Raw genomic sequence first — 12261 nt, forward strand, 5'->3', positions numbered from 1 at the left:
AATATCTACCGTTTGTGGAAAGGTAACTCTTGGGCTACGCCGTGATAAGTTTCGCACATGACAGAATAAAGTCGCTTATAACTCAGGCACTATTAGTCATACACTAATATAAGTATACATTTTTGAAAGAGCATAAAATGACAAAAAACGTTTATAGGAAACATTTTTCCGAATTCGACTGGCATCCGACATTTTTGTGATCAGTGATTGGTATATATTCAAAAAATATCGGATGCCAAATTGTTATGATTTGCCCTTAAACTCGAAAAGGAGAGCACTTTTGTCAAGTTGATGCCTAGACTATAACGCATTTGTCTTCCGTCTTCTGTGGGCGATTTTTTTTTTTTTTTTTTTTTTTTTTTTTTTTTTTTTTTGACTACTTTGTAGATACTCGTACACAGTCACTCACGCTTGTACAATGCTTGAATTTCTCATCTTCTTTTCCAATTAAACAACCCTTCATTATAGTGCATTCAACTACACTTTCTATGTAAGTAGCCTCAAAATCCTTTCCCCATGTTTTTCCACGCTTCCCAAAAGATACGGGACAGGCTAATGGTTATAGTTGCGCTTCAAAGAGGAGGTTCCTGGGTCGAATTCGGTGGATGATAATCCTTCAGTTTAACTGTCCTATCAGCCGAATACCGCGACGATACCTTTAAATTTAGGATCTCGCTGACTTTCATTTCATATTCGTACTACTTAAGTTTTTGTGGTGTGCGTCCTTACGTAACACTGACTTTAGGAAGGATGGGTCCTACTATTAACATGGACGCGCCAAATAGGCTTTGTGATAGACAAACACCGTGAGCAACAATTTTCTCGAAGTTCTCTTCTTTCTTCCCACTTTCGTCTCCAATTCGTTCATTCTCATAAATCAGTGTGTTCCTTAACCTCGGTGCATGACTAGTGTTGTGAAGGCCTGGAAAATAAACGAAAATTTTGGGTAAAAAAACCTTTTTTACCGTTTTTCCCCGAGCTTGCAAAAAAAACAAAAAAAAAACGGAAAATTTAGGAAAAATTGAAATTTTCGAATATTTTACTACGTTGTGCTTTTAAAACGAAAACTATTTTATATTTACTAGTTAGGATCATTGAGTATTTATGTTTCTTGTATTAGAATAAGGAAAATTTGTGGCAACAAATATATGTGCACCACTCCTTTAAAGTTAGCACCATGACAGAATGGAGTTATGGCTACAAAAGATTCGGAAATATAATCCTAGTTAGATTCATTAAAATAGACGAATTTAAATTATCTTAATCAATCTTATGACGTTCCTGCTTGATGGCGGGAAGTGTTAAAACAACGGGGTCACAACGGGGTCATTTAGTTAACATGTTAAAATTAAATATATATGTTACGGAGATATGTATCTTCCTTGCGCTGTGTAAAATTTCCGGAAATTTCGAACCCATTAAAAAATCTTTGTTCGGAAATATTGACAAAAACCGGAAAATATAATTTAAAAACTATTTCTTCGCCTTATGCTAATCTGATTTGCTGTAACGTAGTGTCTGCAGCATATGTACAATGTATTTCACTAGCAGAAAAAATACTTAAAGCAATAGGTTTTAATTTTACTTTTTCAGTTATCTGATTTCTGATAAAAATCCCTCTTTATTAGTTGTATATTTTTCGAACAACAAAATGAGAGGTGATCGTACTTACACATAGCCTACATACATACACAGCACAAGTGCGTAAATTTGAGCAGCCAGAAATATATTAAAGAATTTAACATGTGAAACTTCCGTTCGTTATTATTAAAGACAAGCAGAGTAACCGTATTCGCACCGGGTGAATACGTTTCATTTTGGACATAAGGGACACTAAAACTGTCACCAATGAACTCAGGGACCTCAAAGACTATGAATTCGACAGTAGTATCGGTCATTTTCAATTACTTTTAATGTCACCCTCCCTGTTTAGGAGTACTAATGGGGCTAAATTTGGATTTACATAACACCGGAAGTGTTACTGTTCATCTCAGCGACCCCAAAAACTATGGATTCAACACTAATATCGGTCATTTTCTATCATTTTTTATAGATCTCCTCTCTCCCAAGTTGCGGGGATGAATTTGTATCTAAACGGCATCCGAAGTGTTACTGCTCATTTCAGCGACCCCAAAAACTATGGGTTCGACATTAATATTGGCCATTTTCAATTATTTTTATATATCACCCGCTTCACCTTCCCTGAATTTATGGCGCTGAATTTGGATTTATACGGCATTGGAAGTGCCACTGTCCATCTCAGCGACCCAAAAACTATGGATTCGACACAAATGTCGGACATTTTCGATCATTCTTATATATATATATATATCCTCTCTGCACCGCCCCAAATTGCGGGGATGGGTTTGGATTTAAACGGCATCGGAAATGTCACTGTTCGTCTCAGCGTCCCCGAAAACTATGGATTCGACACTAATATTGGCCATTTTGAATCATTTTACATATGTCTTTCTCCCTAAGTCTGGGGTCGGAATTAGGATTTAAACTGATCGAAAGTATCACTGTTCATTTCAGCGGTCCCGAAAACTATGGATTTGGTACTAATATCGATCATTTTCTATCATTTTTGTATATCTCCCCTTCTCCTGATTTGAAGGGATGAATTTTGATTTAAACGCCAACGAAAGTGTTGCTGTTCATCTCAGCGACCCCGAAAACTATGGATTCGACACTAATTCGTCATTTTCGATATATCTCCCCTTCCTCCCCCCAAGTCGTATCTTTAAAGTGAAATGATAAAACACATCCCAGGCCCAAACCACATCTATGTTGAAAATTTTATCTAGATCGGTCTGGTGTTCCAAGAGTTGTTAAGTTACAAATATAGTCACTTTCATTTTTATATACTGGTATATATATATATAATTTATCGCACTAGAAAACAGGTATTTGTTTACATACAAAATTTTGTATATAAAGTTTATATAAAAGTCTATATTAGAATATTCAATAGACCATAATAGTAATTATATGTTTTAGTGCATGAGTATTAGTGAAATTTGTTACTGCTCTCTCTTTTAAGAAGTAATTTGGTTAAAATTAATAAAATTTCACCAGATCAAAGAGCACATTAAGAACTCAGTTTCATTCAAGAGCTCTATTTGTTGCAACAGAAACGCTTCATGATGGTAGATGTGTATGCAGCTGTTCAAGTCCTGTAATTAATGCACAACCACGAATAAACAACTAAAAAGCATATAAAGGAAATGAGTGCAGACTATTAATTTTCAAGTATAATTACAACAGTTTTATTTTCGAATGCTTCTTTTTGAAATTTTCGAAACATTGAAATTTCTCAATTTACATTTTTCACACGTTCGAGAAAAAACGGTTTCATTACCATTAGTAAAATTACCTAATACAAATATTTTTGTTATTTTCCCAATTTTTCCGGAAAGAAACCGTAAAAAAACGGTTTTTTACCAACGGGTTCAAAATTTCCGGAAATTTTACAACACTATGCATAACCATGGGACGTTAATCGAAAACCATAAAATAAAATATTAATGTGGACTTTGAAACATAAGCGGGACTTCAGTCCGGTGCAGTTAGCAGGTGGATATTCCATTATGCAAAATTGACCTTCATAGTATAGGCCGTTTTTCACTACACACTCTCCTCTAAGAAAGCTGCATTACGCAGGAAAGTGAATTGGTCAGTAAAAGTCAATATTTTTAAAATAAGTCAATCAAGTCAGAATTTTAGGCTCTTTGGAAAGTTAAGCAAAAATTTCAAGCAAGAAAATACTATGTTGCTAGTTGTAAGCTTATTTTCAATAAGTCATCTGTGGTTTCTAAGCCTCTGTTAAAACATCTGGAGTGTTTGAATCCTCAAGAAAGCAGGAGGACAGCTGGAAGAAAATTGTGAGAAAATTGTCAAAATAGCTGAAGCTTTGCCTGTTCCTTACAAAGAAGATACTTGTGTACGAGTGGATGCTATTAAGGTTAGAAGACGATGAGATCACAACTAGTAAAAAAAAAAAAAAAAAAAAAAAGTTTATTGGAACCAATTTTTCCAAAAGAAACATTTTACGAAAACATAAATTTCCAACGGTGTTAAAAATTGTGAAAGCAGGCCCCCCTCATTTTTATATGGCTCAGCTGAAGTTGAAAGAGAGTTTTCAAGCTCCCTACGCATTGTGACTTCTGATAGGGCTAACATGTCAGAGAGGCTTTTCAATGCTCATTTGCATATTAAGGGAGCTCTGCATGAGATATATGATGGGAAGGCACTCTTGTTTATATATAGTATATGGAAAGAGCTTTTAGATCTGGCATATACTGCTTACAAGAATTATAGAGAGTTCTGTGAGCAGCAGAGGAAATTGAAGGAACAACAACAACAGGAAAGAGAAACAAAGGAAAAACAGCAGGCAGCTAAAGAATTTTAAAAAAAAAAAAAAAAAAACTTGAGAGGAAAACAATTGAAGAAAAAGAATGTACTTTAAAGCGTCTAAATGCTGAAGAAGAAAAGACACAAACATCTGACAGGTTACTGAAAAGAAGCAAGTTAACGGTTGAGAGAGGCCGTTAAGAACAAAGATCTTGTTGGAGCTGATGTAGCACAAGTAATGCTTGACAGTGCCACAAATGTGAATAAAGAAGCTGATGAAAAGAAACAAAAGGCTGATAAAATTCAGAAAAGTGTAGAACAACGAAAATCTTCGTTAATTACTACCTTTTTCAAGAAAAACCCAAAAAGAAGGGAACATCATAATAAGGTTCTTGCATGAGTAAAAGGAGGCAAGGGAAATTGGCCTGATCAGCTGTAATTATTTTTAATGAGTTTATTGCAATTCAGTTTTCTATATACTTGGTTTTGCTTTGACAGTTTTACAAAGACAATCTTGGTATTTTTTCATCTCGTGAATTTAATATACTTTTTATCATATTATATTGCAAGATTTGTTAATAACTGAGTTAACATATACTTACAGCTGTTCAGTGGGGGGTAGGGTGGCCAATTAAATATATATATATATATATAGAGTTAGTATTTTCAGTATTTGATCAGTATATGTTCAGTATTTTTCAGATTTAAAGTCAGTAATTTTTACCTCAAAAGTAGTTTGCATCCCTGCATTACGAGACCACGCCTCAGTCTCAACATTTTACTATTAGTGTTGTTACTTTTCGTTGTATTCAACTCGATGTAAATTGCCATCATAGTTTATATCTGGAAGTTGATTATATTCAATATGATATTTTATATATCAGTTTGTACTTTATTTTACAATTTTTATATATATATATATATACGAGGATTGTTACAAAGATTCTAACTCTAATTATCAAATATGCAGCGGAGAATTTAAGTATAGTATTACTTCTCAACATAGTTCTTTCACAATTGAAAGCACTTGGTCCATCGAAGTTCAAGTGCACATATCCGCTGGGAAAAAAGGGCTTTATCAAAACAGTCCAGGAAATCATCTACGGCACGTATAACGTATCGTATCTGCAATATCAAAACGGACATCATCTAACTTTTTGGGGCGGAGGTTTAAAAATAGATGAAAGAAGCCAAAGTGTGGAAGGGCCATGGTGACCATGACTTGTGGTTGGAAGTGTTGTCTGATGGAAAAGGATGCTTTTTGTTAGTTTCACACGATACTTTTGCTGAATATGATCACGCAGGTTTCGTAGGAGATGTGCATACTTAACTCCAGTTACTGTTGTCTTCTTTGGAACAGGATCTACCATCATTACTCCCTCTGAATCCCATAAAAGAGTAGCCATCACCTTTCCTACAGAGGGCACTAATTTAACCTTCTTTGGAAGTGAGGATGAAGGGTATTTCCACTGCTTGGAACATGGTTTTGACTCAGGTTGGCAATTGTGGAATCATGACTCGTCCTCTGTTATAAATTGAGACGAAGAAATTTGGATTTGTTCAGAAAAGCTGAAAATTATCATTTGAAATTGCTTGTAGTTATCTTTTGGTCAAGGGTTCAAAGTTTGGGTACCTATCTCGCTGAAACTTTCCTCATTCTCAGATACTAAGTGACGCATAAAGGGCTGAGTAGACAAATAAGGACCCATCGCATCTAGACTAAGTTCGGAGAAAAATAGTTTTAGTATGTCTATAATAATTCAAGTACGGTATAAGGCCGCGGTGACTCAGTGATAGAGCGCTCACCTCAGGCGCATGGGGTTCTTGGTTCGATCTCAGCTTCCGCCAAGTGGGCTTTGCGGTGGGCGTAGCTTTTCTCGGGCTTCTCCGGTTTCCTCCAACTTTTGTCATTTTACCATCGTCATCTATCTCATCACTATCATCTTTCGCAGCCTCGGTGCATAATCATGGATCGTTAAACTCAATAAATAAAATGACAAAATAAATAAAATAAAATAAATAAAGTATGTAAGACGAGCCTCTTATCTTCTTCATAAAGTCTCTGGTGCTGTCTATTGAGCGAAGATAGAACTACAAGCTTTTACATGTTAACAGAATGATTTTAAGATACCGACTCTGTATAGAATTAAAGACCACACATGAATTGAGATGAGCCCTTATTCTTCTAAGCCCCTTAATTATCAACACTTTCAGTTGATAAGCCCACTGCCTCAGTAGTCTGTTTGATGGTCAAGCGACAGTTATTTGTGATTCTTTCATTGATTTTATCGGTGTTTCCTGGGTTACTGCTTTAATGAGCATTCCATGTTAGGGGCCAACTTTAGTATTGGTTTTGCCTTTTCTAAATTCAACTACGCATTTCTTCAAGGTGGTATAAGAAAGACCGCTATCGCCTAATATAGTAACTATGTGCAAATAGGTATCTTGCGGCGTTAACGTCTATTTATGGAGATACTCACTTGCAGCTTTTACATTCAGTTTCTACTTTTGGTCACAAGTCACATTGTTCACTGTTCTGCCCGGTAGCTCAGTGGTAGAGCGTTCACCTTTAGTGCATGGGGGAGAGTCTGGTTAATTTCAACTCGCGCCAAGTGGGCTTTGTGGTGGACAGACACCGTGAGTTTTTTCCGGGTTCTCCCACTTTCTTCATCTCACTATTTCTTCATTCTTATCAACATCGTCCCCTTTAGTCTGCATGGCATAATCGTGGGACACAAAACTGAAAGATTTTATTTTCTTCACTGTTCTTTTATCTGCAAAAACACAGGAAAGCTAACACCAACTTCAATGTGAAATCCAATGAAGATTTTGCAAGTATGTCCTAAAAGTTTTACGTGTATAGTTATAACATTTCTTAGTTAGGCTTAACACTTTCCTAACAATTGTTGTATTTATTTATTTATTTGTTTATTTTCAGTATAAGTTTCTCTTCATTAATCCTTTCCGTCCCTGTTCTCTTGCTGAAAAACCCTTTCCGTTAATTTTATCTTCTTCCAGTAAACTCTGACCACTTTCCACTTACTACTTGACTTTGGATTCCAATCTTGCCTCTGGTAAGATATTTCACAGTCACTTCTGTCGACTGAATGTCTGCCGCTCCTCATCTCAGAAAGTTATCCTTCGTTTGTGTTGAGTGTTAAATGTTTCTAAGTGACCATTGTATGTTCAGTGTAAATTTATGCAAGAATATATCATTGCAGGGTGATATAGTGTTGAACCACAAAGAGCAAACATTGGTTATAAAGGTCGCCTCGGTTAGCGGAAGCAAACGTCAAAATTCCGACACAAAGTCCCTGTCTGGAGGAGAACGTTCGTACTCAACTATGGCCTTTATGATGGCATTATGGGAAGTAATGGAGTTCCCGTTTTATATGCTGGATGAATTCGATGTCTTCATGGTAAGTAAGGAAATTAATAAACTGATCGGTGCTCTGACTATAATTTGGATAAAATGTATGACAAGATGCATTAGATAAAATTGGTGGGGAAGTATATATCTTAATATTGTATCTAATTGCTAGAAGTTCATATGCAGAGATATGCATGAAGGGAGTATAGTTGAAGGTCCGTCTGACATTACGTAGAGGAAAGTAAAGAGCAGTAATAAGCGCCATTGCGTTTATATTAGAGGATGCATTCAAAATAAATGTCAATGAACTTTGTAGAGCTCATAGTTATATTTGCAGGTGATAATTTCGACTAGTGTCCTCAGTAGCCCCTTTTATCCCTCCCGCGGTTACTCAACCGCTGCGTTTTCTAACGACATTTAATCAAATGAGACTTCAGCGCAATCCGAACCACTGTGCATAAAAGGTCCCATATGATACAATATAAATAGAATCCACTCAACTGCTACGAATTCTAACTATATTTGGGCTGATTTTCAGACAGCGCTGATTGGAGATGCACACCGTTGTGGATAAAAGCAACCATTTGATTCATTGTAGTTCGGCGGTTGAGCAACCACGTAAAAAAAAGAAAGAAAAAAAAAGCCTAACCTAGGTGAAAGTATTAACATCCTACGTTTCGAATGCAGACACCGCATTCATTTTTAGGGATTTTTCAACCGTGGCTTTTAAGATTTGTTCTTTCTGGAGAAAGGGGGAGGCGGCAAATGATGCCATTGCAAGGGGTATCAAATTGCCTAGGGCCGGTCGTAATGATATGTACGTACAAGATATGAATATAGGATGGCATAATTTGAAGCAATGCAGGATGTTTCAAAATAAATATTGTGGTTTTGAAACTTTGTAGTATATATTACAATTAACTTACAATTATAAATAATATCAAATGAAAAAGCAACTCAAATAGTTTTGCACGCACGCATGCACATGCACTGTTTCCTCTGCCGTTAGAAAGAGCTAGTAGCAAAGATGGCGACTTGAGGGCAGAAAGCCTTTTGTGTTTTAATTTTGCAAAGACTGAATCTGTAGTTACATTGCAACCGTCTGTGTGAAGAATTTTAAGGAGACGTTTGCAACTACATCCTTATCGTTTGCAGTTACTACAAGGTCTAAAGCTTGCAGACTACGGTTTACGTGCAATTTTGCAAATGAAGATTTTCTGGATCGTTTCGTCTTCAGTGACAAATCGACATTTCACATAAGTGCTAATGTGAACACTCATAATGTTTGCATCTGGGGGTCAGCAAATCCTTACGATGTGATACAATTGCAACGAGACTCCCGTAAATTGAGTGTGTTTTATGCCATATCCAGGCGGAAAATTTATGGGCCTTTCTCGCCTATTGACTCGATGTGTGCTGTGTGATGAATGGTGCCCACATTGAACACTTGTAGCAAAAAATGTTTGAGTTCTCTTTTAATCGATGTATTGTTTATAATTGTACATTAAATGTAATAAATTCTACAAAGTCTTAAAACCCTGATATTCATTTTGAAACACCCTGTATTTCTCAGCAACACTAAGATGCAACGTTGGAACTAAGATGCAAAAAGAAGAGAAAATTTTTGTTATGAAGTTATTGTTTACAACAACGAGATTATTACTGGTCGAGACTGTAACTACTATAACAACCCGAGTAACTAGTGAAAAAATGTAATCAAATGTACAATAATCACATAATTTTGCTCGTATAGGTACAAAGAAACAAAGGATTTCTAAGTTACGAGGGCTTGGACTCGAGTTCTCCTGATTATTTCACTTATTTGCAACATAAATCAATAAATAATAATTGCCAGCAAAAAACAGACATTTGGAAAAACATGAAAGAACGATGCTTTTTATTGAAAAAATTACAGAAAAAAACATTTGTTTTTTTACACTAGTCCCAACTCTATAATTGATTGATCCCATAATTTTAACCGAAAAGAAGTTACAGTGAGGTCGGCTCACAGTCTTGTAGGTGGAGGAGAATAGTGATTATATCTAGTACTAGTAGCAACTTTTTTTTTTTTTTTTTTTTTTTTAAAGCATACCTGATGAACATGAGAGGAAGTCGTTGAAACGTAGTGTTGCTACACCGTTTTAACGTTTGGATGCTTCAGTGGGTACAGATGATTACTTTTACTAATAAGTATACAATTAGAAAAGGAAATTATCTCTTACACAAAGAAAACAAAACATAGAAGGTATGACTTTCCCATATTTCTTCGAATTAATAGGCCAAAGAACTTTCACATGCTGATGTTGCCTTTTCGTAGATATTTTCGTGTATTTCACTTTTATTTCATGTATCTACCAGTTGACTACAAAGTCTTCGTTTTAATTCATTACTCAGTTTACAATTAATTTAAGCGTGTTTAATGGTGTGTAAGAAGTGTTTTGTTTGCCTTTTCTGTATATAGTCTGAGTTTCCAAATTTGATTCTCTGTAATAAGCAAGAATACTTCGTTTTTCAGGACAAAGTAAACAGAAGGATGACTATGGACCTTCTACTAAGTCATGCGAGAGACAAATTTGGATTCCAGTACGCCTTCTTCACTCCTTTAGATGTAGGATCTATAACAGCACAGAAGTACCTGACTATTCATAGGTGAGTCATCATTTGAGTATTTATCTTCATATATATCAATTGTTTTATTGAAAAATAACATAATTAAATGTAAATTTTAAGGGAAGAGTTAAGCAAAGAAAAATATGAAAGAAATTAGAAAGATTAGGGATATATGAGGAAACTCTTAAGGGTCTAGGGTAATATGTGGGAGGAAGCGGGAAAAACCCGAGAACGTACCCATACAGTGTTTGTTCACTACAGAGCCCACTTTATTACCCTAGCCCCTTAAGAAGACATGGGTGGCACATTGTTAGAGGAAAAAATAAGTAAATCAATGTCACTGTGATCTCTTTATTTAATTCTAAGAATAACAGACGTATTTTAATTAGAATATGATGATGAATAGTATTGATTTCTTTCTATAGAATTTTTCACTGGTGTGGTTGAGTCGAGTTTAACGTTGATTTAAGCGCAGAGATTGTGTGTTATATGTACTTTTAACTTGAGATGCATAAAATATATTTCCAGAAATCTTATCCACATCTTCCTTACAAAAAGTACGAGCTTTGACCAGCTTAAAACATTAAAGTGTAGTAGTGTGACGTTCTCTTGTTGTCGCGAATTCTGTCGAGAAATTCGAAGCTTAAAATATATATAAAACGATAATCATGCCTGTTGTTCTGTATGGTTGCGAAACATGGTCGCTTACTCTAAGGGAAGAACATAAACTGATAGTATTTGAGAACAAGATACTGAGACAAATATTCGGACTCAAAAGGAACGAGAATGGAGAATGACGGAAATTTCATAACGAGGAACTACATAATTTATACGGTTTACCAAACATTGTTAGGGTCATCAAGTCCAGGAGGCTCAGGTGGAGAGGTCATGTAGCCAGAATGGAAGAAAGTAGGAAAGCTTTCAAAGTCTTAACAGGAAGACCAATCGGAAAACTATCATTAGGAAGATGTAGGCGCTGATGGGAGAACAATATTAAGATGAATCTCGCAGAAATAGGAATACAAAGTAAAAACTGGATCGAATTGGCTAAGGATAAAGGTTATTGGAAAGCTTTTGTGAACGCGGCATTGAACATCCGGGTTCCATAGGCCATACAGATAGTTTAGTTTTAGTGTGACGTTCTCTCAAATGAAATATGAATTGGCTAAAGTATTGTCGTAATGGATGTGTTTAGCATGTCGCATTTCCGGCATCATTTGTCCCCGCTGGGTTTCAAAGAAATACGCTGGAGTGATTATGTTTCGTGTTGACCTATAAATGTTATAATAAAAAAAGACAGGCGTAGTTTTTGTCTAAATTTCCAAAACCAGACACTCTAAATAGGTCAGAGTTCAGTGAAGTAAAAAGACGCTTTGCGTGAAAATAAATGAGAGTCGTGTACTACTTATATTTTCTTTACCTAGCAGCCATGGTGTTTGGAACTGAAAATGGAATTTTGGCTACCTTGCGCTTTTGTTCTCACTAGAAGGAACGAAATTACTTGTCTCATCCATAGTGTGTTTTCAGTGTTAGGTTTGCGCATTTACTTTGTATTGTGTATATTTGTGTAAGTAATATATTTAAATTCTTAGTTTATTTGTAAATGTATATCTTTTGTGTACTTTAGTGTTACTGTAACATCATATATTTGAAATGAGAAAAGGGCAAATAGGAAAATTGACTTCATTGGAAAAGAAAGAAAGAAAAAATGGACAACTTTTCTAAAAATTACCCGATATAATGAAACATATGTGCTTTCGGTCAGGCTATTCAAGGAGGCGTATTGCGTGGGTTGACTCTCAAGTTGTAAGGAAATGCAACTTTTTAAAAGATAGACTTTGTGAATAATAATAATAATAATAATAATAATAATAATAATAATAATAATATTAATAATAAATTCTTTCCTTCTAAGATTTAAGACTTAG

At 35.4% G+C, this 12261-nt stretch overlaps 1 protein-coding gene across 4 annotated transcripts in view; it reads left to right on the forward strand.

Annotated features, from left to right (window-relative positions):
• Nucleotides 1-12261, forward strand: part of LOC145673384 (structural maintenance of chromosomes protein 6-like) — a 228280-nt gene that overhangs the window by 182638 nt on the left and 33381 nt on the right. For all 4 annotated transcript variants that reach the window (XR_014128748.1, XM_081743034.1, XM_081743033.1 and 1 more), the window contains 2 exons: nucleotides 7575-7772; nucleotides 10239-10372. Coding sequence is in view for 3 of the 4 variants with exons in the window: in XM_081743034.1 (XP_081599160.1) it covers nucleotides 7575-7772; nucleotides 10239-10372 (332 nt within the window). In the remaining variant the exon portion in view is untranslated. The remainder of the gene's footprint in view (nucleotides 1-7574; nucleotides 7773-10238; nucleotides 10373-12261) is intronic.

The sequence above is a fragment of the Thermobia domestica genome, chromosome 16, assembly GCF_964235325.1.
Source record: "Thermobia domestica chromosome 16, izTheDome1.hap1.1, whole genome shotgun sequence".
Classification (NCBI taxonomy): Eukaryota; Metazoa; Arthropoda; class Insecta; order Zygentoma; family Lepismatidae; genus Thermobia; species Thermobia domestica.